At 35.3% G+C, this 25,683-nt stretch overlaps 2 protein-coding genes and 1 long non-coding RNA gene across 5 annotated transcripts; 2 read left to right on the top strand and 1 right to left on the bottom strand.

Moving 5' to 3' along the window:
• The first annotated feature begins 848 nt into the window (after nt 1-848).
• Nucleotides 849-1,679, top strand: LOC109105174. The gene is made up of 3 exons (XR_002020372.2): nt 849-987; nt 1,110-1,229; nt 1,547-1,679. It is a non-coding gene; the product is annotated as an uncharacterized LOC109105174 (long non-coding RNA).
• On the bottom strand, nt 1,225-24,265 carry LOC109105173 (BTB/POZ domain-containing protein 17-like). The gene is made up of 5 exons (XM_042735913.1): nt 23,503-24,265; nt 23,160-23,374; nt 6,416-6,775; nt 4,377-4,659; nt 1,225-2,534 (listed from the first exon to the last, which is right to left on the bottom strand). The coding sequence occupies exons 3-5, from the start codon at nt 6,507-6,509 to the stop codon at nt 1,448-1,450; spliced, it is 1,464 nt and encodes a 487-aa protein (XP_042591847.1). The 5' UTR covers nt 6,510-6,775; nt 23,160-23,374; nt 23,503-24,265; the 3' UTR covers nt 1,225-1,447.
• LOC109105171 (probable G-protein coupled receptor 142) lies at nt 13,450-21,717 on the top strand. Of its 3 annotated transcripts, none has more exons than XM_019118524.2 (3): nt 13,450-13,618; nt 17,820-17,899; nt 19,759-21,717. In XM_019118524.2, the coding sequence occupies exons 2-3, from the start codon at nt 17,851-17,853 to the stop codon at nt 20,709-20,711; spliced, it is 1,002 nt and encodes a 333-aa protein (XP_018974069.1). In that variant the 5' UTR covers nt 13,450-13,618; nt 17,820-17,850; the 3' UTR covers nt 20,712-21,717. The 3 variants fall into 3 exon arrangements, with proteins under 3 accessions (XP_018974069.1, XP_018974066.1, XP_042591848.1); XM_019118521.2 differs by having other exon boundaries at nt 13,457-13,618; nt 17,820-17,967; XM_042735914.1 differs by lacking the exon at nt 13,450-13,618 and having other exon boundaries at nt 17,045-17,967.
• Nucleotides 24,266-25,683: the final 1,418 nt, after the last annotated feature.

The raw sequence follows: 25,683 nt of genomic DNA, 5'->3' as shown, positions 1-25,683 counted from the left end.
AATCGGACTCCACTGGTCGATCTGCATTTTGTTGAATCACTTTAAAGTACCGACTCAATAGAATCATTCTTTCGTGAGTCAGACTACAGTCATAGTTACAGAACCTGTTTATATGAGTGTTTTGTTCTCTGCACTTGTGTGAGAATCTCTGTACGTTTTACACCCCTGCAGATAAAGACATTTAAAACGTGACCTCTTAGTAGCTATGTTTTCTAAAGAAGACCATAATGGCCACGTGTCTAAAGTCTTGCCTTCTTCCGTTACCCACATAATCAATGATAGACTCAAATTTTCTGTAAGCATCAGGCATTTTATTGTGTGGTCTGCACAGGGGAGTAAATACGGTACATGATCCCAACATGCAGGGAAACAGATCTAAGAAAATAGTATGCACAGATAGGATAATACAGAAAAATAACTAGGCCTAACTAAGAATTATAACATCACTTAATGGTCTAAATAATTAAATAGCCAGCACAACTGTCTGATGTTTCAAGACATTACAGGTTTTAAAGATGTGATATTTCTCATTAAACTTACAAAAGCACCTTGAAACACTTTAAACCTAGTATATTAAAACTTCAAATGTTAAGAATAATAATAATGTTTTAATTGTGGCAACCTGTGTTTCTTTTTTGCAATATACTTTATGCAATAATATACTAAATTCAACAATTCTGTGCACTTTCTCTTTCTTTGTACAAAGAGTCCAGTTTGGACAAAGGATGTTGTGGTGATTACACATAAATTTGTAGTTTTCTAAAAAGAAAAGGGCTTCTGCCTAATCAAGCGGGGGAAAAAATACCTATGATATGAGTTATTATATCTGGGACACTAGATTACTGTATGTCACGGGTCTATATTAAAGCAACAATTGATCGAAAATTAAATTTGTGTCCTAATTTACAAAACTTTTATTTCCTTTCCTTCATAGAACACAAAAGGAGATATTCATAGCAGATTTTCAAAGCTGTTCTTGACCACAAGGTAAAATTTTCAACTTAAATTTCAGTCTGTTCTTCAAACAATAATATTATTTAGAAAACTTGTCATGCATGCTTCATACGGATACTTTTAAGATGTATTAGTAGTGTTTTTGTGCTTTTCAGAACTTGACAGGTCCTGTTCTCCGTCCATGTTTTCTGTATTAAAGAGAGCAGCGTAAACATTCCACCAAACATCTCCTTTTGTGTTCCACAGAAAAAGGAAAGTTTCAGAATGACACAAGGGTGAGTAAATGATGACAGAATTTTAATTTCTGTGTGAAATTTCCCTTAAATTTTGTACATGTGGATTATCGCATTTCGTTTTTCAACACTTCTTTTCCAGTGGAGATGCACTTTATTAGTGTTAATCACATTAGACCTAAACATTTTTTTCCATGCATCAATAAAACTTTAGACCTTCTAAAATCTAAAATGTATTCTACTTTAGTGTACTTGTTACATTATTTCTTGGTTGCTATAAGAGTCTGGTAGATAGGCTTTACAATGATGTGCAAGTACAGCGATCCATCCACCAGGTACTCAGACGTGCGATATTGCAGGTCCTCGCCAAGCAGGAAATCCCCCACCTCCTCTGTGCTTTGGTGGAAACCGAAGATATGCCGCACCACAAGCTTGTTCTTCTGCTTTGTCAAGATGAGCACAGTCTTTTGGAAGCTGACACCTGCAAAATCTGCACTGGAAGTAGCAGGTGTGATGATGACACGAGGCCGGGCGATGGCGCTTCCTCCATCGGGCCGCGGTGGCTGCATGGCACCTTGCTCGGTGTACATGGGCCGCATGCTGAGAGGGAGCCAGCGGGGCGAGAACAGGGCGTTCCATGTCACCCGCTTACTGGAGTCAAAACCACTCGGACCCAACTGGGTCTGGAAACTAGTGCTGCGATCGTCCCGTGCCGGGTTGCTTATGACCCACTGAGATCCCCACATGGATGAGAGATAGTTGCGGGGCACAAAGAGGCTGCAGTTCACATCGAAGAACTTGGCCAGCTGAAGCGGTGAAGCTGAATGGAACTGGTACGACATGTAGAGAAGATCGCGCACCGAGTCGTGGTAGCGCGTCATGATCGCCGACTGTCGTTGCAAGCGAAACAGTTCGCGTGGAGGGATCATGGCGTAGCGCACCAGTCGAAGGGCGTTCTCTGCTGTCAGGGTGTCTGGGTCGTTCCGGGTGAGCCAGATTTCAAGCGCCTCAAACAATTCCAGCTCGTTCTGCAATACTAAATCGGAGCGCTGCAGGAGGGTCATTAGCAAGTCAACACTAACCGACGGCCATTCTGCACTCTGCAGCACCGATGACAGATTCCACGATAAAAACTGAAGGCAGTTGTCTCTCAGCGTCATGTCACCAACCGAAAAGGCATACTGGTACCAGCCCACTACGTAACCGCCCACAGAATCACAGGCCAGGTTCTTGCTCATGTACTGGGTTAGTCCTTGCTGGAGGCTGGAGATGCCGTACTTTGTAGCTAGTCTGTGCAGTGGTGTGGCTTGGTATAACTGCAATGTGAGTTCACCGCAATACAGATATCTGCAAAACAGAAGACAACAAGATCATCAAGCTTCATTCAGTGTATCTTACATAAAATGTCACAAAACACATTGCCTGTGTAGGTAGCAAACTGTGTCCTGTGATTTTTAATTGCATTTTTTTTCTATTATTATTATTTAAATGTATATTATTGTGTAATTAATTTAGTAGTAGTATTATATACTACTTTGATATATTTAATACTTTTTTAAACCTTAATTGTATTTCATATTTAATAAATAACTGTTTTTATCAAATTAGCTGACACCATTTTGGAGAATATTTTGGCTGTAGTTTTAAGAAATTTGTCATTATTTACAAAACTTTTATATAACACAAAAGGAGAAATTCATTGCAGAATATTCAAGAAATTAATAATTAATAATTAAACTTTTTTTGAAATAATTCATAAATTAATTATATTACTTTATTATTTTTCATTATTTATTTTTTTTATTTTATGAAGTTAGATAAAAACATTGTGGTGAACATTTTGATTGTATTATTTGTTTTTGGCTGTAATTGTAAAAATTATTTGTCATCATTTATTAAACTTTCATTTCCATTTCTTCATGGATCAACAAATAACATACTCATGATAGAAGATTATTATTTTTTAATATTAAATTAACTTTATTTTTATGAGGTTAGCTGACAAAATTGTGGTGAACATTTGGCTGTATTGATTTGGCCAGGTTTGTTAAATTTCCTTTTCTTCATGGAAAACAAAATGAGATATTCACAACAAAATATTTAATCCATTTATATTTATTAAATGAACTTTCTAAAGTCAGCTGACAACATTCTGGTGAGCGTTTTGGCTGTATTTTGAAAGTAGTTTTGAGAAATATTCCGATCTGAATTCCAATTCAGCTTCCTGTTGGGTGTGTCTAATTCAATTCATATTTCAGCAGCTCATGAACTGAAAAATTTCCAAAAATTACTACTACCCTGGATATGTAGGCCTATTTAACAGGCTGTCTCAGATATGGCATCCAATGTCTCTGTGAGCCGACTTGGATTATTACCTGATAAAATAATATGCATTATTTTTTATAATAATGCATCTTCTTGTGTTGTTTACCATTGTAGTTTAATGCTGTCACTGCCTTGTTTGCCTTCTTTTCCTTTTTAAAAAAATTCTGATTGCATCTTTGTCATCTTATCCTTTGGATCGCTATAAAGGAAATAAAACCCCAAACAAAAAACTTCAGCTCATTCAAAATAAATGAGTAGGCGGCATGTGCTCTTGTAACAAAACATCTTCTCACGCTAGCTACACATTCACTATTGTAATCTCACTCTATTCTGCCCTTCTCATTATAAAGCTGCCTTACATTAGATCAGAGAGTTCATTTTTAAATATCACTGTTTTGTTTCATATGTTATCTCCATTTGGGTCTGAGCTGCTGAGAGCAGGAAAGTTGCAGTTCCAGCGTTGGCCATTAGAGAGAGTCTTGTGTGGGATGGGAATGGTCTCATAATTGGTCATGTCCCAACATGTTTACGGATAACATGTTGGGATGATAAAGCATTGCAGGCTGCAGGTTTCCCATTAAAAAAAAAAAAAAAAAAAAAAAAAAAGATAAAATAAAAATTTTATATATATGTTTTGTGGTGCTGTGGTAAATGTTTATGATGCTTTGCAATTCTAGTTTAGACATAAATATTTTATTTTATTTTACACCAAAATATAAATTTTAAAAGGTAAAGACTCATTTTGTGTTCAACTTTAAAAAAATATTTTAAATATATAAAAAATAATAAATAAATAAAATAAAAATAATATAAAAATAATAAAATTAAAAAAATAAACTGTTTCTCAAATTCAATGATTCTCACCTGATGAATTTCTCGAACACGGCAGTGCATTCTGCTGTTTCTCGCAGCACTAGCATGCTACTATTGCGGTTTCTCAGCATCTCCTCAAACACTCGGCTCTGCAGTGAAAGCACTAGCGTGTGGGCTTGGATAACCTTGACCTCATCCGCATCCACTGTTTCCACACGTAGGGAAATATCACTGTTATTTCCCAGCACCAGAAGGCCCTCCAGCCGTGCCACCAGCCCCTGTGAGTGACTGATCACTTCTGTGGTGCCTTCAACCAGTCCCTCTGCCCTCAAACCTGCAGAACGAGGGGGAAGAAGTGTAATTATCAATTTCCAGTGACTAATCATCTAGATTGTTGAATAGAAAGTTGAGTGCATTGTCACTGCCTGGAACTTGCTTCAAGAAACAGATGTATTTCTCAAACAACGGGTGAGTAGTTTAATCCATTATAATACAGCTTCACAAAGGCCTTGTTGACAAATAAGTATGCTTTCTCTGTTTTCTGCATTAAAAAGTGGCCCAGCATTGAAACTGAAACACTGAAACATGGAATTTTGCAACAATGTAGCAGGCCTCATAACCTGACTGGTATTGGTTTTCTGAGTCTGATTATAGACATTTTGACCTTAAATACTATACACAGTTCGATGTGGCATTAATGGCATGAATGTTGACCTTGTTACATATGTATTTCATAGATCAACTATAGAGGCTTGATGATCAAAATTCATGAATGGACTACATCTTCAAAATAAATAAAGAAAGAATGTTGGTACATTTTAAGCCACATTATATATACACTACTCTTCAAAAGTTTGGGGTTGGTATGATTTTTTTTTTTTTTTTTGGAAAGGTGTCTCTTAGGCTCACCATGGCTGCATTTATTTAATAGAAAATACTGTAAAACAATATTTTTATGAAATATCAATGCAGTTTAAAATTACGTTAAAATGTTTTCTATTTTAATATGTTTTAAAAAGTAATTTATTCCTGTAATGCAAAACTGAATTTTCAGCATCATTAGTAAAGTCTTCAGTGTCACATGACCCTTCAGAAATTATTCTAATATGCTGGTTTAGTGCTCATAAAAATTTCTTATTATCAATGTTGAAAACACTTGTGCTGCTTAATTATATTTTTGTGGGAATCATGATACCTTTTTATTAGTATTATTTGATTAATAGAATGCATTTAGCATTTATATGAAATAGAAATCTTCTGTAATAAATTTAATGCATCCTTGCTAAATAAAAGTATTTTAAATGTTGTAGTGACCCCAAACCTTTTAAAGGTACTGTACATAACAAAATAAATGTCCCATAAATATAGATAAGATTATCTTAAAGATTTCTTCTTCAATTGCCTTTTTTCCCGAATTTTTTATTTTTTTTTTTTTTTTTAGAACTTTCTGTTTGCTTCTTTCTTGCTAGATTCTGAATCATAGATTTACAATATAGTCTCTGACATTTGGACTCCTCTGTATATTGAAACAACTTTTACATGTTTTGCATTATATTTTCAGTGTTTCCTCTTTTCCATTATTAAAACTACACATATAGTAGAACTGTCTTTACCCTCCTGTTTTCCCAAAAAGTAACAAATGTTTTTAAACAGAAAGTGTTTTTGTAATGGGGAAGTGTATCTGCACCCTCATGATCATCCAACCTCTGTTGTACTACGTAGGTGTCATTGCAAAGTTCTGGGAAATGCCATGAGCTGCTTGTGTGTGTGCTTTTGTTTGTGTTGGTGTGCATGTGAACAAACCACTTATAGCGCCCTGGTTTCTTATTACTTGTTACCACATAAAGTAAAAGCTGTTATGAATCATAAAACAGACCCGTAAATAAATACAACATAATAATGAAATAAAAGGAAAGGTTGATGATACATTTTTTTGTCATCAAATTAAAAGAATATAATTATCTTTTAAAACCAGACATGATTAGGTATGTCATTGTCTGTGATAGAAAATATTTGAGCATTATTTTTCAGTCTAAAACCTCAAAACCAATACTGACAAGCATCTATCATCTAGAAGAAAGTCATCTTACCTCCATGGACAGGTTGCACATGAGACCCGGTGGCCAACAGCAAGAAGAGCAGGTGAATGTGGACAAGCAGCCCATTCCCCAACAAATAAGCCATCTTTTATTGTCCGAATGTAGATTTGATCTTCCTCTTCTCTGTCTGTATTCTATATTTTCGTCTCTTTTCTTTCTTTTCAACCCTCCACCCTTTCTTAATTTAATTGTCTTTCTTCTGTTTCCTCCTCCTCCTCCTCTTCAGTGGATGATGGATGGTCTGTCGGCCCCTTTCTCTTTATGTGGCATATATGGTGCATAACTAGTTTGTAGGTTACTGGTTGTTTTGGGTTGGTACCACCCTCACAATATCCTATCGATCAGTGGAACCTGTGGGGGGTGGGGAGTTCGTTATGGTGGGCAGGAACGGCAGTTGCCTTGACAACGGCTTTGATTTTTACTTTTCTCTTTTTTAATATTGTATGACATAGATCCAGAGGAGGCCTCAGCTGTTCAGGCAGAGTGAGTGTGGAATTCTAATCACAAATTATAACTGCTATGGAGAATTGCAGGTGTGTTTATGCAAATGCATCTGCATGCATGAATTAATACATGCTTTCCTTGGAACAGCAACTAGATTTTTACACTTTATTGAAAAAAAAACGAGATTATCAGAGAGTTGCTATGTGTTTGCTTTTTGGGGTAATTCACTGCTTGCAAGATGAGCTTTTAATCAAACTTGGCTGTCACTGTAGAAACACTTTTTTTATTTGGTGTTACATAGCCAAATTTAGCAAAGATGCAGAGCGAAGACAGCAAAGATGACACAGAAGTGCTCCTTAAATGGCGTTTAGGCATCTTCACACAGACTGTTTAAAGTTGCTTAGAGGTAGCATGAATGCATTTCTATCATGACAACTCTCAGAAGATTTTAGCGTGGTAATTGATATGACTATTTAATGTATTTGGTCTTGGTGGAATAAATTTACTACGCTGCTGCTGCTGCAAAGCAAGTACAGGAACTTGCTACTGCCAATACATACGCTGATATGGTGCTGTGAGTATTTAAGACATACTGCTGCTGCACAAATAACACATAATAACCCACAACAGATCTATACAGGTGGAGCTGGGGGATGTGGAGGGCTTCGGAGGAACTCTGAAAGCTCGCTGCGAACTGCTTACCAACCATTTCAGTGTAAAGCTGTAAGCTCATTGGCAGCATATGCAACATGAATCAGTCAGCTTTTTGCAAGTAGTTTAACACTGTGAATATCATCAGTTTGCATTAACGAACCATCAGTCTGCACCATCTAGAGTTTCATGACAGAACTTGGCACTTACACAGCAGTTCAGCTGTATACTTTGATACTGTGTGCTGAGTTGGGTCACAGCAGGCATAATTTAGTCTGGCTTTTATCCAGCATTGCGTCTTTAGATTGAATTTTGTACAGGCACAGAGCAGCTTTAACTCAGCCGTCTAAAGACCCATCATGACTGTAAACAGTGAAAAACGGCTGTGGCATTGCCTTTTGCCAAAAACTTAAATATCCATAATGCACTTTTGATTTTGGTGCCATCCAACTGTCAATCTGACTGTCCATGGGAGGGGAAATAAAAAATCAAAAAAATAACAACCAAAAGCTGGTTAAAAATCGGCAAATCATTGTTTTAAGTGTTCTGAGTGGATGATATATCGTCAATATTGTAACGATGCAAAGCTGGTTAAAAATCAGCAAATCATTGTTTTAAGTGTTCTGAGTGGTTTTTAGCACTTTGATCGCTGATTAATGTTTGTTGAAAGAAACAGTTTTTCCTCCGCTAATCCCAAATGATAAAGAATCGGCAGTGAAAAAAATCTAAATAAGAAAAAAAAGTCTTTAAAAAATTCAGTTGTATTGTCCATTAGTGAAAAAAAGAAGAAAAAATATCAAGTTAAAGATTAGTTTTCCCCAAAATGAGAATTTGGTCATCATTTACCCACACTTCTGTCATTGCCGTATGTATTTCTTTCTTCTTGCAGAACAAAAAAGACCATATTTGGAAAAATGTGGGGATTATTTTCAGTACAATGAAAGACTTTCATCGTATGGACAGAAACCAACACACTTTTTAAATATCTTCTGTTGTATTCTGCATAAGAAAGAAACTCAAACAGGTTTGGAATGACATACATTTTTGGTGAGCTTTCATTTTAAAATTGCATAACTTTAACAGCACAATGACCTTCTCAATTTGAGATATCATTCATGTCTGTATATTTTTTTTAATTCTTTGGTTAGGGGTTTGTTTAAAGTATGAGAAGTAGTAATAGGACTATCTAAACATGACACCCAGAAGTATTTGAGACCCCTGTACACTTCTGTTTAGCCTTGAGCCAGTTACTCAGCCAGACTGAACATGTGGATCCTATTACATGCTGTCCACAGTCAGGATCAAAAGAAGGACTGGAGTCTATTTCTCTCGCTGTATGTAAGGACATCCACCCCTGCTGCAGAGTCCTCTAGTTAGAGGTTATGTCACTTGTTTACTGCCAGTCAAAGGAGCGGTGGAAATGTGCTGAGAGAGCCTGAACCTTGGCTGTGTAACAAGGCGACAGAGGGAGAACAGATACGCGTGTGTTTGTGTAAGTGTACGGGTGTGCGTGTATGTGTGTGTGGGTGTGTGCTGTGCGTGTGTGAGATGTACTTCCGAGTAAAATTTGAGTAAATCATTTACTTAGGAGAAACCCTAAAGCAACTATCAGGCCGATTGTGACACTGATCTAGACTGACTACATTCAGGGTGAATATGAAAATTGATTTTGATTGAGAGAAAACAGAGCTGATAAAAAGGCTGCATCCAATAAAATGGTAATTAAAAATTAAAAACAGTAATACTGTAATTTATACAGTAATATTTAATATGGCAATTCATTTGATCATCACACCTCTTAGCCTTTTAGTTCATTATCAGTGTATACTTAAGTTCCTTGTTACCTCAGTTCATTGTCGGATGTTGTTTATGTGTCATGCACACTGTTATATTGCCTTGGCTTACCCTGTGTTTATTCTTGTATTAAATACCTTTGTGTTGGAACTTTCTGACTCTTCATCTTGGGAACCTTTGACACAAACTTTTGGAAACTGTGACACAGTCCTTAAATCTCACATCGGATTGGCTAATTATTTATTTGGTCCACCAAAAGCCACACAATGCAGGATAATGTACAGTCAGCTGATAATAACCAACTGATTATACATAATGCTTGTATTGTTTCATTGGTGACCTGTCCTAGGAACAGTCAATATTATTGTAGAGTGTTAGAACAGTAACTATGAGAGATGCAGTGACTCACAGACAGTGTAATAAAGCAGCAAGCTTTCATATTCAGGTGAAAGAACAACAGCCATAGACAAGTATACAGGTCATATTATATTATACCAAGTAGGATTCAACTTTCAAATTGCTACTAATAATTACACAGAAACAGCAAGTAACACACTGAATTAAACATTTTGAGTTAGAAAGACTAAAATATTTTATATTTAATTTTAAAAATCAGTTTTACAGTACACTCTGTATGACAACTCGTTACATTTTAAAAGTATAAGAAATCATACCTTTGATCTTTACATTTTATACATTATATACATAATTTAAATATGGCTACAGAGGTTTTGTTTTTTTTATTTTTGTACTAATAACTCAAACTCCAGTATTTATACTACTCGGTGAAGAGAAAGCCAGTCTGGATAGCCTGCAGGAATATTGATTGATGAGAGTGATAAAATCCGTGATACAGTGACCCAGCAAACCTAATTCGATTTATCTCCCTCTCTCGTAATAGGACACCATATTTGACCCACTTGGCACCTCAATGCATCTACTTTTCTACTGCCTTTTAGCTGTATATTGTGTTGTTTGTATTGTAGGCCATGAATAAATTGGTTTCATTTTTAATTTTCATTAATTTATTGATTATTTTGTTTAAGATTATATTGTCATTCATGTCTCCAACCAAGCAATCATGCATTTTACTAAACTTGAATGGATATTGTCGCTAGAGGGCAGTATTGTTGCAAGCGAAATACATACATACATTTGCATTGTCAAACTAAATTTCTGTTGTCCTAGAGACTAAGAAGCATTAACAATCCATAAATCATCGCACAAATGGCCTCTTTATTTATCTCTTTGCATTCATTACTACTTTAGTTTGTGCCACTTATTCATCTGTTTTTCCTTTTATCTTGTTTCTCTCCCTTCATCTCCCCCACATGCCTCAGAAATTACAGGTAATTAAATTCACATTAATAATATTAGGCTTAGTGAACCCCACTCACAGCAATCACATTATGAATTAATGTGTTTAGATGGAACAAAAGGACCCTTCACTTTAAGTGCTTCAGCTGTGACTTTTTTTATTTATTTTTTTTTGCCAATTTGTCTTCTTCACTCTACAAAGTGAACTAGTTCAAAGTGGACATAACCGCTTTCTGCATCACAGCATATTTAATGACTTTTTTTTAAAAAGTGGAACCACATACTTTCATTGGAAAAAAAAAAATTAAATGACAGAATTTATAGACCTGTGTAAGATAGAACTGCACTCCTACATTGTGCTATAGAAATTGAGATTGTTGTAGGTCAACTGAAAAGAGACTGCACTTCCTCCAGCTGTGTGAGCATCTGCTATTTTGGGACAATCGATTAAAGCTATTACAAACATGAGAGGGTTTTGGAATATGTTTATAAAACTATAACTCTGCCATGCTTCAGATCTAACATGTTGAAGTGTCATAGTGCAAAAATATAAGATAATGAATGCTGTTCTGCATCACAGGACATATTAAATCAACATTTTCATTTTCTGCTGAGTTTGACCCTCACTTTAGACTTTCTTTTAAGATAAATGTTTTGCCATCCAAAAACATTTATGATATATAGTGTGACAACATTAGGCCAATAGTTGAGGCTCATTAGGCTCTGTATTTTGAAATACATAAATACATAAATTTCTCTTGTATTAGAGAATATCGCGTCAGTGTCAATAGGAAAAATAATACAATTATTTTATATAATTTTAATATATTTTATTGTATTTTTTATTTTATGTGTATTTTATGTTTTTCTAAATCATATATACTGTAGTGAAGAAATGGTTATTTAACACAATGCATTATATAAAAGTATAGTTCACCCAAAACTGAAAATTCTTAGAATTTTATTTTTCTTTCAGTTTAATTCTTAGTATGGAAGTCAATGGCTACCGTCATCTTTTTGGTTACCAACATTCTTTATAATATATTTTTTGTGTGTTTATCCAAAGAAAGAAACTGATGCAGGGTTGGAACAAATGGAGGATGAGTAAATGGTTACAGATTTGTCATTTTTGGGTGAACAATCCTTTTAATTTTTTTCTCCCATACTTTTCTATGATCTGGACATATAAAGAGGACTTTTTTTTGCAAAAGTGCATGTTATCTGGGTAAGTCAATAAGACAGTCTGTGGTGATCTACCTTATTTATATTGATAAATATAGATAGTAATAGTGAATTCTGTTTCCTGTTGTCACACCATAGCATTAATATGCCTATACTGCTGGAACCATGATGAATGATCGAAAATTAGTTTACACAGCTCATTTTCTGCCTGACCAGTCCTCTGCTGCAGTACAAGGCCAGTTCAGAGACTGATCATCAAAATGAACACTCAGTGATGAGCATTCACTAGAAAGAGAGAGAGCATCCATGCATCCAGATTTCCATCCTCCATCCTTTCTCTCCTTCTGTGTCCAGATGGTGGTGTACATGTACTTTTTGTTCCATCCATCTGGAGACGTGATGTTGCTGACTGGTGAGGGAAGCTATTCTTCTAGAAAACATCTAATACCTTTATTTATTTGGCTAAATATTGTACATCTTGGACCCTGAAGCACATTTTTATCATTAAATTAACAAAACGTACTATAAAAGTATTGTGCACTGATGGTATCAGAAGGCAATACCATAGTACTTTGATATTAATTGTAATTTGATTTGTATGCCTGAGAATTCTACCATGTAAAAAAAAAAAAAAAAAAAAAAAAAAAAGAAGAAAAAAAAAATGTCACAAATTGTGTGGCTTTTTGAGCAGAGCTGTTCGTTTTGACCAAAAAAAAAATATCTAAAAATTATTTTTGTTAACTGAAATAGAGCGGAAATAAAATACAAATATTAGACAAAAAACATAAAAGAAAATCAGAAATGTTGACTTGACAACTGAGACAAATATAAGTTGAAGTTAAAGTATTAGAATTACTAAAACTTGATATAAATAAAATAAATAAAATCTAAAATAGATAAATAGATATAAATAAAATCTAAATAGAAATATTAAGCAACAAATAAAATGACAAAAGCACATTATCACTAAAACTTCAAACAAAATAAAAATTACAACAGGAAATAAATTCAAAAATTACTAATTAAAAATACTACATTTAGTATATAAATAATACTTCTGGTGCATCAATAAATGAATGTGAAGAAAATTCCATAAATTTGCATTGCACTGAAGAATTTATTAACATATAACCAGAATACTGGACTCTTTTGACTTTCCCCTGCAAGCAACCATCCAGCAACCACCTAGCGACTGCATAAAAAAGTGCTAAAGACCACTCAGAACACCTTAGCAACCACAAAACCCTGGCAACCAACCTGAAGACCCCAGCATGACCCTATATAGCATTGCGGTGAGTTTTGCACAGACAAGAACCACTCACATTTTTTATTAGTAAATTCACAAACCTAGATTCAAGCTTAAAAAGGACCACAGAGACTATACTTAGATTTAAGCTAAATTTACTTTCACATCACAGCCAGAGGAATCACACAACAGATAAGAGCTCCCATGGGTCTGAAGGCATCGCTGTGTGAAACTATACACCCTTCTCCTCATGTGTCTGCGCTATATTGACCTCTCTGTGAAAGACAGACCTCTATATATCTGACTCACCTTCATTCTCAATGCTTCACTCATTTACCAAAATCCTCTCTATAGAAACCAGCGCTGCTTAACCCCTCCCTCTCTCTCTCTCTCTTCCATAACCTCCTCCCGAACTCGCTTTGTGATTGCAGTGATGTGTCTTTTATTCAAAGACCCCTGTTCTCCCTCCCTGTCCTCCTCAAGGGCTGCCTGCCTGGGCATCAGCGATTAGGACTCCTGCTCCAGAGTCCACGGATGGGGACCTGCAGCGATTTGTGAGGGTAAGAAAACCTCTTTGTCCATAATCTATCAGTCTTTATCTGATGAATCACTTCATTTATATTTAAGAGAGTGTTAAGTGAATTTTATAAATTAAGCATCAGTTGCAGTTAGAGTTTTTGTTACCTTTTTGCTGTATTAAATTTGTAAATGCAGGAAAAGTGGGGCACTTTCTTTTTTAATATTTCTTTATATTGTAATTTAGTAGCTATTTTAGCTAGCCTATTTAAAATGGTATGAGTGTGTCAAGGGCTAAGCATTTGCAATCATATTTTAAAATGATGCTAACAATGAATTAGCAGAAAGTATCACACTTTCACAAAATTTCACAGTATTACAAAATGTCAATATACAGTCAAATGTAAAATTTAGATAGAAATTCATCATAATTAACTAATTATTACAATTTGTTAATTTATAATTTACTCCATAAGACCATTGAGTCTGTGATAAGTGAATATACTTTGAAAAACAAAATATATAGAATATTTTTAATATTTAATAAAAAGTTTTTAACAGTATATAAATATTATAAAACATAAATAGTATAAACTCTGTTTATATAATAAATTTATAATTTACTCCATAAAACCCTTGAGACTGTGATATGTTAATATATTTTATTATTATTTAATGTTTTTATTACAAAAAAATCTTTAAAATATATAAAAATTGTATAAATTTTGATATTAATTTGATATTTTATTTATTAGTTTAATTTATACATATACAAGTGTATGTTTATAAAAAGTTTTTAAAAGTATATAAAATAGTAGGACTCCAAAACATCCAAATGGTCACAACAAAACAATCATTTTATTTATATTGGTACAATGTGTACTTTCCGCTTTTATTTACATCCTCTTAAAAAAAAAAAAACTTTTTAAAAGAGTCTTAACTTGTTTGTTCTGGACATAAATCAGTTATTTGACGTGTTGTGTCCTCTGTGTTTTGTCATCTTAATATTTTCTCCAAGAACTGCATGATATCCAGAGGTCAGCTCTGGAAGTCATAAAGATTGCTTTAAAAATGTGTGGCATTGTTTGTGAGAGTCTTATGTAATCAAGAGGCTGTGAATTTCAAGACCTCTGTTTCTGTGTCCCTCTCATCTTCTCTCTTCCTTTTTTAGAAAACAACAAAACTTACACTCTTTCCCTGCGTGTGCTGATATGGATAGTATTGCTATACCGTCGTCCTTGAGCTCATAACTATTGTCTCAGGTATACCGGCCGAATATGAATAATTGAGCGTGTTCATTAGAGCAAAAAGTCTATGGAGAGAGATCTGAAACCTTATACATTGACTCCCTGTACATCCCAGAATGGAAAACAGTGGCCATTTATAGTGGAACAAAATGAGGTGATTACCCTTGAGACTGTGTAGATAGAGCCACAGTTCATTATTTGGTGAAAACATCTTTTTTCATTATTGTCTATACTGTTTGAACAGATATAGATGCTTGTATGGGTAGTTGCCCCGAGGTAGCACATGTGAACGAATGCAGTAATGGAACACATTGCTGTTTGGCATTCACATAGTTCAGGCTATAAGCTGCAATGTCATGCTTTCAGCTTAAACAGCTTCTACGAGTTATTTCATATGAATCTTTTGAGACCCTAATTCTAGACGGTAGCCTCTGGATGGGAACTTTGGAAATCCCTGGCCATGGAATTAAGCTCTTGTTGCATATGAAGACACAATGCAAGACCACTTAAGACTTTTGCATTAAGACTTAAATCGTGAATATCAGAATGATTTTAATATATTTTTTATTTGGCCATTAAGTTTTCTTAACAAGTATGACTAAATTCAAGATCCTGACTCTTGAATATGTGAACATTAGACATGTTTCAATAGTGTCTGGTTGAAATTCTGGTTCCTGTGACTGAAAAAAGCATAAATATTGAAATATACAAAATATATATCGCCACAATGCTAAAATATACAGTACTATATATTTCTAGTTATATCACACAGCCTATAAAATTGTACTTTAGAAAATAAAAGAATGATTGGCAATGAGAAATAGGATATATCAAAAGAGTTCCCTTAGGAAATGTGTGTATATTAAAGTCTTTGGCTAACAGGCATGTCTAACAAGAAAACAAGTTTCCTCTCCCTAAAATCTAAACCTTGTGAGAAAATGTTGTTTCCACATCATTTATAATGTGTGATATGCATATTGATGACATTCTTGAATCCAAAATCATCAGTTCCTTCATATTGAGAAGAGAAGCAATGAGCATTTGAACAGCACTGTAATCATAATCATAATTATTTTGATTTCTCAACTAGTGTCCAGTTACCACTATTGATCTTTCCTTAGATACATGCTTTCACGCTTTGAATAATGAATAGAGTATTGGTGCTACCAATGAACCTGACTTTTTTAACTAAATAGAGCCAGATTTTCACAGAGCAAGCAGCATGTCATATAAACACATTCAGACCCATATAAACACACACACACGCTACTCCTCATTCATTGAATCTCTTAAATGAGAGATGATTTATTTGTAGAGATATTTTCAGAAGGGAAAACAACATTAGTAGTGAAGTACTTAAAGCCTTTCAGGGAAAACCTCTCTTCTGTAGCCTAGCACACGCTCCACTTTAGTTAAAGATCTATCGTTTATCAGCTTCTGTATCAAAACAACTAAAGAGTAACAAAGAGCCATAAAAGTCTCATTGCAATATATGATGTAACTGCCTGTGATAATGGGGTTACGCTCCTCTGGAAGTGGAAATAATAAGATGCTTTTTGAATTGTACCATTGAGACGATACAAATCAACTTTTTAAAAACATTTGTGGATAACTATTAATGCAGAAATGCACCGTGAAAGCATTTTTTTCCTAATTTATGCACAAATTTAACATCTACATTTGTCAATCTCAACCATTCAACCCTGTTGTTTAATATATTTAAAAATTATATTTGCATATAATATATGCATAATAATAATATGTGTGTTAATATCAAACCATTTACCGTCCCCTTACATATTGCGACATGGTGTATTTTTAATTATTTTCATATTTATTTCATGTTATTGCTAGAAAAAAAGAAAAGTAGTATTTGTTTTCTTAGACCATTTCTAAAACTATTTCAAGCATTTTTTTTAATAGTATTCATTTAAATTTGTCGTTTATATATTCATTTATGGGTCATGCCCATTAGATATAACTTCTATGGGTATAAAATGTTTCCCCACAACATAGTACCAAAATGTATTGTACTGCTTTTCCTAATATAGGGAGGAATTGCTTTAGGCCAAATTGCTATATGGCAAATATTTAGGGTAGGGGAGGAATTGCTTTAGGCCAAAATCATAAACAAATAACAAACAACACAAAACACAAATCCAAAGCAAGGCAAAGACAGATTAGTAATTATAAGGTGACAGAGTAAGGCAAAGACAGATTAGTAATTATAAGGTGACAGAAGACCAATCATTCCTGCCTTATCCAGTTCTTACCCACAGTGAGAATTTGCTCACCTAAGCAGGACAGTTGATGAAGCAGCCTCATCATAGCAGGCAATCATGTTCCACAACATAAACCCTCTCTCATATTGTCTTTTTGCCAGGAGGAAAGAATGAATGGCTTATGAATATATGGCAGTTCAATTCCAATGACAACACAAAAACTGCACACTGCAAAGGCAAGATGCACAGCATGACCATAAGAAAATCACCAAAGCACATTAGCAGAGTTGTCCGTAAAACTCAAAGATGTCATGAGGTAAAAGGACATATACAAAGCAAAGCAATCATTTCCGCTCTCTGCACTGGGTCCGAAAGCAAATAAACATGTTTGGCACAGAGCTGATCACCTCATCCTCTCTGGAGGGGGCAGTTATGGGAGTAATCAAAGTTAAACACAGAAGGAAAGGTAGAAAGTGGAAAGATAAGACAAGTAAATGAGGGAGAGTGTTGTGCACTCGTTCCATCTGTCCCTAATTGACTGTTTTTAACCTATGAGGTCATTAACACAGTGACCCGGTAAAAGACCACCAGAGCACAGTAAAATTCCATGTAGAAGTGCATTACACCTTCTCTTATTCATTCTGCACTGCAGAATCTATGTGACATAAACACAGCAAGGTTCATTTCATTGATTTCAGTTGTTAGCCAAAGGTTTTAGGTCATATTCTGATATTGTAGTTTTAAGGTTTCCTTCCTGTTCTCTTTCCTTTCACAAGAGGAACTAAGAGGCCATGACTGACTGGCGCAATGGCACAGCACCCGGCCAGCAGGAGGATGAGAGCAGCGCTCAGGAGAGGTCAGAGTGTGTGCTGGCTTACATCCCTGTCATCTACTACAGTACTCTGTTGTGTGTTGGAGTGCCAGGTATGAGATGTGCATTTTTATACCTATAAACATGGGTCGATTAAGATTAGGGTCGTGCACCATTGAGAATTGAATTGAGAATGCATATTAGGTTAAGAATTGGGTATCAATCAATATGCAATTTTGGATTTAATTCAGTGAAGTGTGATGGAATGAAATGAAAAATGGAATGAAATTCACCATGGCACATAAACTGTTCTAAAATATTAATTTTTTGGCACATGGGAAATTGATCTTCATCACCTTGAGTCCTTTGATGGAGGACTTTGATACACACATCAGTATCCACAAACATTTTACTACACCAATCCTGAGAGAGACTGGCAGCTGCTTGAGGACAAGAAAGGAAATCAATAAACCAATCAATACAAATGACAATTAATTAGAGACTCGTTTGAAAGCCCCCCATAAACTGCTACTATAAATCAGATCAGGGTCACAGATAGATGATTGGTGTTCACAACAGTCAATTCAAATATAAATACAATATAATACTATATATACAATAGTTTACAGTCTAATATAAGATCTCTCTAGTTCACCCAAAAATGAAAATTCTGAATTTTTACTTACGCTCATGTCATTCTAAACTTATAAGACCACAAAAGCAGGCATTTTGAAGAAAATTTCAAATGTTATTATCCATACAATCAGTCAAAAGGGTCTGAAACATCATTGTATGGACACAAAAAATTGTATTTTTCAAAATATTTTTTTTTTATGTTCCACTCTGTGCACTTTTTGTGCAATACCGTTTTTACATACCTTACTGCATGTTTCACCGCAGTATCAAAGAGAAATGTCCACTAAGTGGTGCTAAAACACTGGTTCAATTCGTGAACCCTGGCACGTTTTTATTACGTTGAAACAAGTACGTATTGCTGTGTTTTTATTATGTTGCTTCTGGTACGTATTGCGAGAGAGCTCCTCGCCTCTCAAGTACGTCTCCTTACTCCGTGAGCCACCAATGAAAACCCATAGATTTGAAGCTGGATATATGTGATGCTAACATTCAAAAGCATCAATTTTCAAATTTCCCAGCATATTAATAAGTAATTGTGCGAAAAGTACGCTTTATTAATCGAAACGCTGTAAATTTGTGTGAAAAGAAATAAAAGGTGTCTGAGTTTTACTGCCTCTATTGTTCATTTATTTTGGAAACTGCAGCAGTACTTATTGGTACGTAATTCACGTCTCGCTAAAAAGTGCACCCAGGTACATTTATGCCATGTCAAATGATGATAGAATTTTTATTTTTGGATGAACTATCCAAAGACTTTACTACTGTGGTATGACATGGTAAGTAAAGTTTGATGGAAAAAAAAATAACAGCATATGGTTTTGGAACAACATGAAAGTGAATGAGAAGAAATCATATTTTTATTTTATTGGATACAGTTGAGTTAAATTCTCCATAGTTTTATCCATTATGCTGTCTGGAGACATGTCTTTTCTATAAATAGTTTTACTATAAAAATATTTAAAAACACATTAAATACACTTATCTTCTGTTGTTTCAACCAGCAAAATTAGCACAAATTCACTTGAGTTTAATCTTTTCTTTGTGGAAAATCAGGGCAAAGGTTCCCGTGGGCTGCCATGTTCTGTAAATATGACCCCTAATCTTTTACTTCCCATCAATCCTGCTGTGTAAACTCACTCCATGCCCTTGATTTCTATCTCCGTCTTCTGCTTCTCCCTTCTCTGGCCTCATTCCCTAACTGTTTATGCCTTGTCCATCCTCCTCTACTCCAATCCTTCTTTCTAATTCCAGTTGTCTCCTTTCCCTAGTGAACATCCTGACGTTGGTGGCTCTTTACCGGCTGGCTGTTCGTACTCAGAAGGCCCTGTATGTGTATCTTCTTGCACTAACTGGCTCGGACATCCTCAGCCAGCTATTCATCATTTTTGTGGGCTTTCTGTTGGAAACGGCTGTGTTTCACCGAGACGTCCCTGTGCTGCTGCTGAGGTCAGTTAGTATGATGGAGTTTTCTGCCAATCATGCATCTATCTGGGCTACCGTTCCCCTGACGGTGGACCGCTATGTCGCTTTGTGCCACCCACTACTTCATCGGCAGATCAGTTATCCAGCACGGGCTCGGCGGATCATCGCAGTGGTGCTCACATTGGCGCTGGCATCCGGCGTGCCATTCTTCTGGTGGTCAGACATGTGGAGGGTCAGCCGTGCGCCAAACAGCTTGGATACCGCCTTGATTTGGACCCATGTGACTATTATTTACTTCCTTCCATGTTGCATCTTCCTGCTGCTAAACTCTTTGATCATCCTGAGGCTCCGGAAGAGACAGCGGCAGCAGATGTGCCAAGACGAGAGCGGGCAGCAGCTGGCAGTGCCAAGCAAGCTGGGTAAAACCACAGCTATGCTCCTAGCAGTGACTTCTGTGTTTGCTGTCCTGTGGGCGCCTCGTACCGGAGTGGTGCTCTACCATCTCTACGTGTCATCGGTGCACAGCGATTGGCGGGTACATCTAGCATACGACTTAGCCAACATGTTAGCCATGCTAAACACTGCTGTGAATTTCTTTCTGTACTGTTTTGTCAGCAAACCCTTTAGAGGAGCAGTGAGGGACGTCCTGTTGTTCCGGGGGGCGCCTTTGCACCCACGCCGCCCCCTACATCACCAGCGCAATGCTGCCAATGCCTCCACCTCTTCTATTTCCAGCTCCAAACGTTCCCAGCGAGAGGTCACCCCTCTCTCTCCCAAAAGGGCAGACATCAAGATTTAGCCCTGCTTAAAGGGAAAGTTCACTTAAAAATGAAAATTCTGTTATCATGTAATCACCCTCATGTTGTTTTAAACCTGTATGACTTTTCTTATTGTCCATACAGGGAAAGTCAAGAGTGTACAATGTGGTTTTAGACCCCGTTAAATATCATTATTTTGAACAAAAAAAAAAGAAGAAAGAACACAGCTTTGGAGCGAAAGTTTCAGTAAATGGTGACAGAATTTTCATTTATGGGGAACTTTTTTTGCCTTCATACAAAACTATTAATCGTACAGATTCCTATTGTATTGACTGAATTTCAGCCGTGAAATTTCACCAAGCAACAGTAAATGTGACCGAAGTGTAACTGTGCGTGATTTGGCATCCCCAACAGAATAGAAAAAATACCAACTTGTTTCCCACAAACAGTGGAAGCAAAATATCCTCATAATAAAATCCCATCCATTCACGCTATAATGTGCACCACAGGTACCGTTAATCTGAATGCTGTCTTATCTGGCCTCTGGTTAGTGACCCGAGAGATCACTGTTTACAGTCATTAAACAAAAGCCCAATAATATTAACTTTGTCTTGCTGATAAGATAAGTAAGCTTTGCAGTACATCATGGATATCAAGACATAATCATTCCAGAAAAGATTGTATTTTGTTCTGCAGAGCTTACTTGTCTTTTGCACTGATCTGCATATCTGTGTTATTTATTGTCCTGTCCTCTGCAGGGATAAGAAAACATACTACAGTATTTATGAAACAAAGATATTTGGCTCATCAAATGAGTACTACTATGTCTTGTCATTTTCCATAAATGGCTATGCTTTTAAGGAATAGGTTGAAATATGAATATTCTGTCATCATTTATACACCTTTATGTCGGTCCAAACCGGTGAAACACAGGTTGGTGGAACACACTTTTCTATATAAGGAAAGTAAATGGTGATATATACTATCAAGCACCACAGTGACAAAAAAAGCAGCATAAAAATATTGTAAAACTGTTGCATATTGTAAAAGCTTTGTGTGAGAAAAGGTTAGAAATTCAAAAAATCAAATCAAAATACAAGCTTTGTGTGAGAAAATGTTGAAATTCAATTCATTATATGAAAAGCCGTATGTTTTCTTTAAATTTGCATTCATTCAAATATGACATTGACACATATTACATAAGTTTTGACATCTAAGATGATGGTCATGTCACATTGACATCAAAAACAGAACGAGTGGTCCAGACAGTTCAAAAATTAGCTTTTTATCTTTGGTAGATAAAAAGTTATAGAGTTTCGGAATAACATAAAGATGAGTAAATGATGACAGATTTAATTTAATTTTTTTTTAACTATTCCATTTAATTGTTGTATTTTGATATTGTAAGAATGTAACATGTATTTAGTGTTTTTATAAATGTTGTTCATATTGCAGATGAATTAAGTTCTTTAAACACATACAACAGTGTTTCATTAATAGACTTGTCTCATTAATTTATGATCTATCATTCCAGACTATAAAATATTTTTATTGATAGGGTTGAAGCCATCTGAAATCTGCTCAAGACATCTTAATGCAACCCTACATAATTTTCCATTTGAATGTAATTAGTATTTTATTTTTTGGATCAAACTTAAGACATTGTTCCATAAAGTTCATAATCTTCTAATCAAGACCTTGCAGCTGTAGGCTATGTTGCATGACTAAATTAAACCCTTTCAGAGCCCATCCAGTGAAGCAAAGCAAGATGGTTGACCTTTTTAACCCCAGTGTGCAAACTGCAGACACTAGCTTAGCTATTTATTTTCAGTGCATGGCGACTGGATGAGGCTTTAAAAGGGGCTTCGACGTGGGAACACAAAGAGTGAAGACACCACTGTACAAACAGACCCATCTGAGGGGCTCAGGCTCTGCTGAACAAAGCCAGCCTTGATCTTCTGTGCACCCATGCAGCAACAGTAAAAATTTCCATTTGCTAGAATTCACCAGGATCACCAGGGATGTGCTGGGGTCAGTTAAATTACTCTGTAATTTGTTATCTGATCAGATATCGTGCAGTACTTACCAGCGTGTTCTTAAGGAGAACAGATTCAGATCTTCAGCTTCAGCTCAATTTAAATGCAATGAAAAATGTGGTATGATTATCAAAGTCTTGATGTTTTTACATACACACTTGCCAGCTGTATATAAAATGCATTTTTTACTTTACAAGCATGTGTGTCGATTTTCCTGTCGAGTTTAATCTGAATAAATCTAATGGAAGACGGTCTGCAAGAATCAATTATATTAGTCCTTGACTGTACAAATGATAATTAAATGTGTTTAGAAGACCTTTTTATGACTAATGGTTTAATGAAGCACACATTTGACTAAAAGTTACATTTAAGCTTTGATTTAATTAATCTGGTGAATTAGAGAGGAACATTTTTAACCTTCTGGTCTGAAAAAAGAAAAAAACACTAACTCACTTGTTATCTGGAGCTTTGGTTATGAACTCTTCACTTGTCCTTTTAGTTCACTTGTGTTTCTCAGCACCCAGTGTTGCATCCTGTGTATCTTTCCTTTCTTCTTTCTTGATCTCTCTCTCCCTACTCAATCATAAGAGGGAGCCTCTGGCTCTGCAGATGTTATCAGATGTTGTCTCTTTGAAAAAAGTCCCCCGCTGCATTACAAACACAGATGCCTGAGAAGAAAGCACATCTATCGTTAAAGCCTTAATACGAGCAGACGGCTGACAGCACAAGAAAGACTCTGAATATTTAAGACAATAAATAGCCTGCTCTGTTTGAGGTCAGCCTTAGATTTGCTTACCCTTGTGCTGCAGCTGCAGAAGATTGTTTTGTCCTTGCTATGCATGCATTTTGCCGCTTTACCTACATTGCATCTGTAAAGGTAAACATGAAATGACATTCATAACCCTGTACACTGAAAAAGGATTTACTTACGATTTTCACTCAGAAATTGTTAGTAAATTTCACTGAAAATTACAAAGAAATGGCAAATAATACACTGAATAAAACATAAAATTTAGAAGTGGAAAGACTGAAATAGTATTTTCTTGTTAAACCTACTCCAATATTTTTTGAATAAGTCAATAAACTTTGAAAAATACTTTTGGCATTGATTGGATTATGAAATATAGGAGTTTTATGCCAGAGTTTGCTGACAGTTTCAAGAGGTTAAAATTTGGCTGTTTAGTGTGAAACTAAAAGTAGCAATGTTTTCTAACTAAACTGGCTCAAAAATGTCTGTGGTTCCCATAAGCAAGAATGACAGATAGCGTTCTTCCTCAAATACCAGAGATTAAGATTTTTTTTTTTACTTTACTTTTAATTAATGTGCACTAAATTATGCACAATAAGACCAAGAATGCATTAAGAAAATAAATGGGGTTGAAACGAGTGATTTCATGTTGACTTAAATGGTTTTAAATAACCTATAGCAGATAAATTAATTAAATTAAAACCAATCGTGATGTCTGGCAGATTAGAACTGCCTACCTGTTTCATCAATTATGTAATGTGATATACTGTATTTTGCCATGAAGTGATATTGCATTTGTGAAATATGACTTAAACTTGCACACTAAACATGTTTCTGTGTGATGTGGTATAAGAGGATAACTGCAGAACAGAAATCCCCACAAAATGGCATGTGGCACTTGCATGATATTTCCTCTTGTTGCATTGTTGTTTATGGTTTACATTGTGACACACAAGCTTTTCTTTGGTTGTGTTATTAAATATGTGCTCTGACAACTGATAAATTGTTTTTGCATTTTGATCATACCGATCAGAAATTAAATGTCTATGAGGATCTATTTATGTGTCTGGATTACTTAAAAATAAAAGCACTCAAACTTGAATCTCTGTTGCATTTCAATGATGGAAACATTCAGAATTCAAGCCTAGAAAATCAGTTGAGATACATGCTGAGGTTTCTTTGACTTTTTTTCTTCCTTTCCTTCTTGAAAAGAAAACACACTGTGCAATAACTACAGTATCCTGTTATGTGAGCAGAACACATTCACACCTCACACTCCAACAGCACACCAGACAGGAAAACAAACAATGAGTCTGCTAGCACTACCTCCAGTATATCATAACTGTAACAGAAATGGACAAAGCCCTCTATATACAATACAAACAGACAGATTAAGATGTATATGGGCAAGCCCTCATGGTAAAGGCAACAAACATGCCTCTACAATTTTTATGACAAAAACAATAAAATTATAAAAAATTGCATTTCTAGTAATAGTCCAGTTAATTCTCATATTGTATTTTCATACAGTTTTTAAATATTTGTCCTCTCCCCAAATTTGTCAGTACACCAAAACATGGTAATAATAATTTAATTAGAAGGGTTTTATTTAACTATTTACATCTGTATTGTAAAATATATTTCTTTGTTATTTTTTAAAAACTTTTCCAGTGGTAAATCAATTACGATTACATTTTTAACAATATTTCAATTTATTAGATCTGTTGTACTTTGAATCCAGTTTTTCTTTATAAAGGCAAGAAATGTATCACCAATTCTGTAAAATGGACTGTGTATAATACAGCATATTTAGCTGTATTCAGATGGATGGATGGATGGATGGATGGATGGATGGATGGATGGATAGATAGATAGATAGATAGATAGATAGATAGATAGATAGATAGATAGATAGATAGATAGATAGATAGATAGATAGATAGATAGATAGATAGATAGATAGAAGGCAGTGAAGGGAGAGCAAAATCTTATCCACGTTGCTCACATGCGGTTTTGTCACTGCTGGAATAAAAAAAAAAAAAAAAAACATGGGAATTACAGAAAAAGAAAAAATGCTGTACAGTACAGCGAATATTATTTGGAAAAATATCAAATAAACTAGATTCATCTGTAGAAAACGTGAGTGGTGAATGAGATGAATAGGTAGTGTATATATGATTTGCCACTAGGTGGCAATGTACACACACTTTTAAAAATATAATTCCCACA

Source organism: Cyprinus carpio, chromosome B12 (genome assembly GCF_018340385.1).
Source record: "Cyprinus carpio isolate SPL01 chromosome B12, ASM1834038v1, whole genome shotgun sequence".
Lineage (NCBI taxonomy): Eukaryota > Metazoa > Chordata > Actinopteri > Cypriniformes > Cyprinidae > Cyprinus > Cyprinus carpio.
This window is presented reverse-complemented; position numbering and strand designations above follow the sequence as displayed.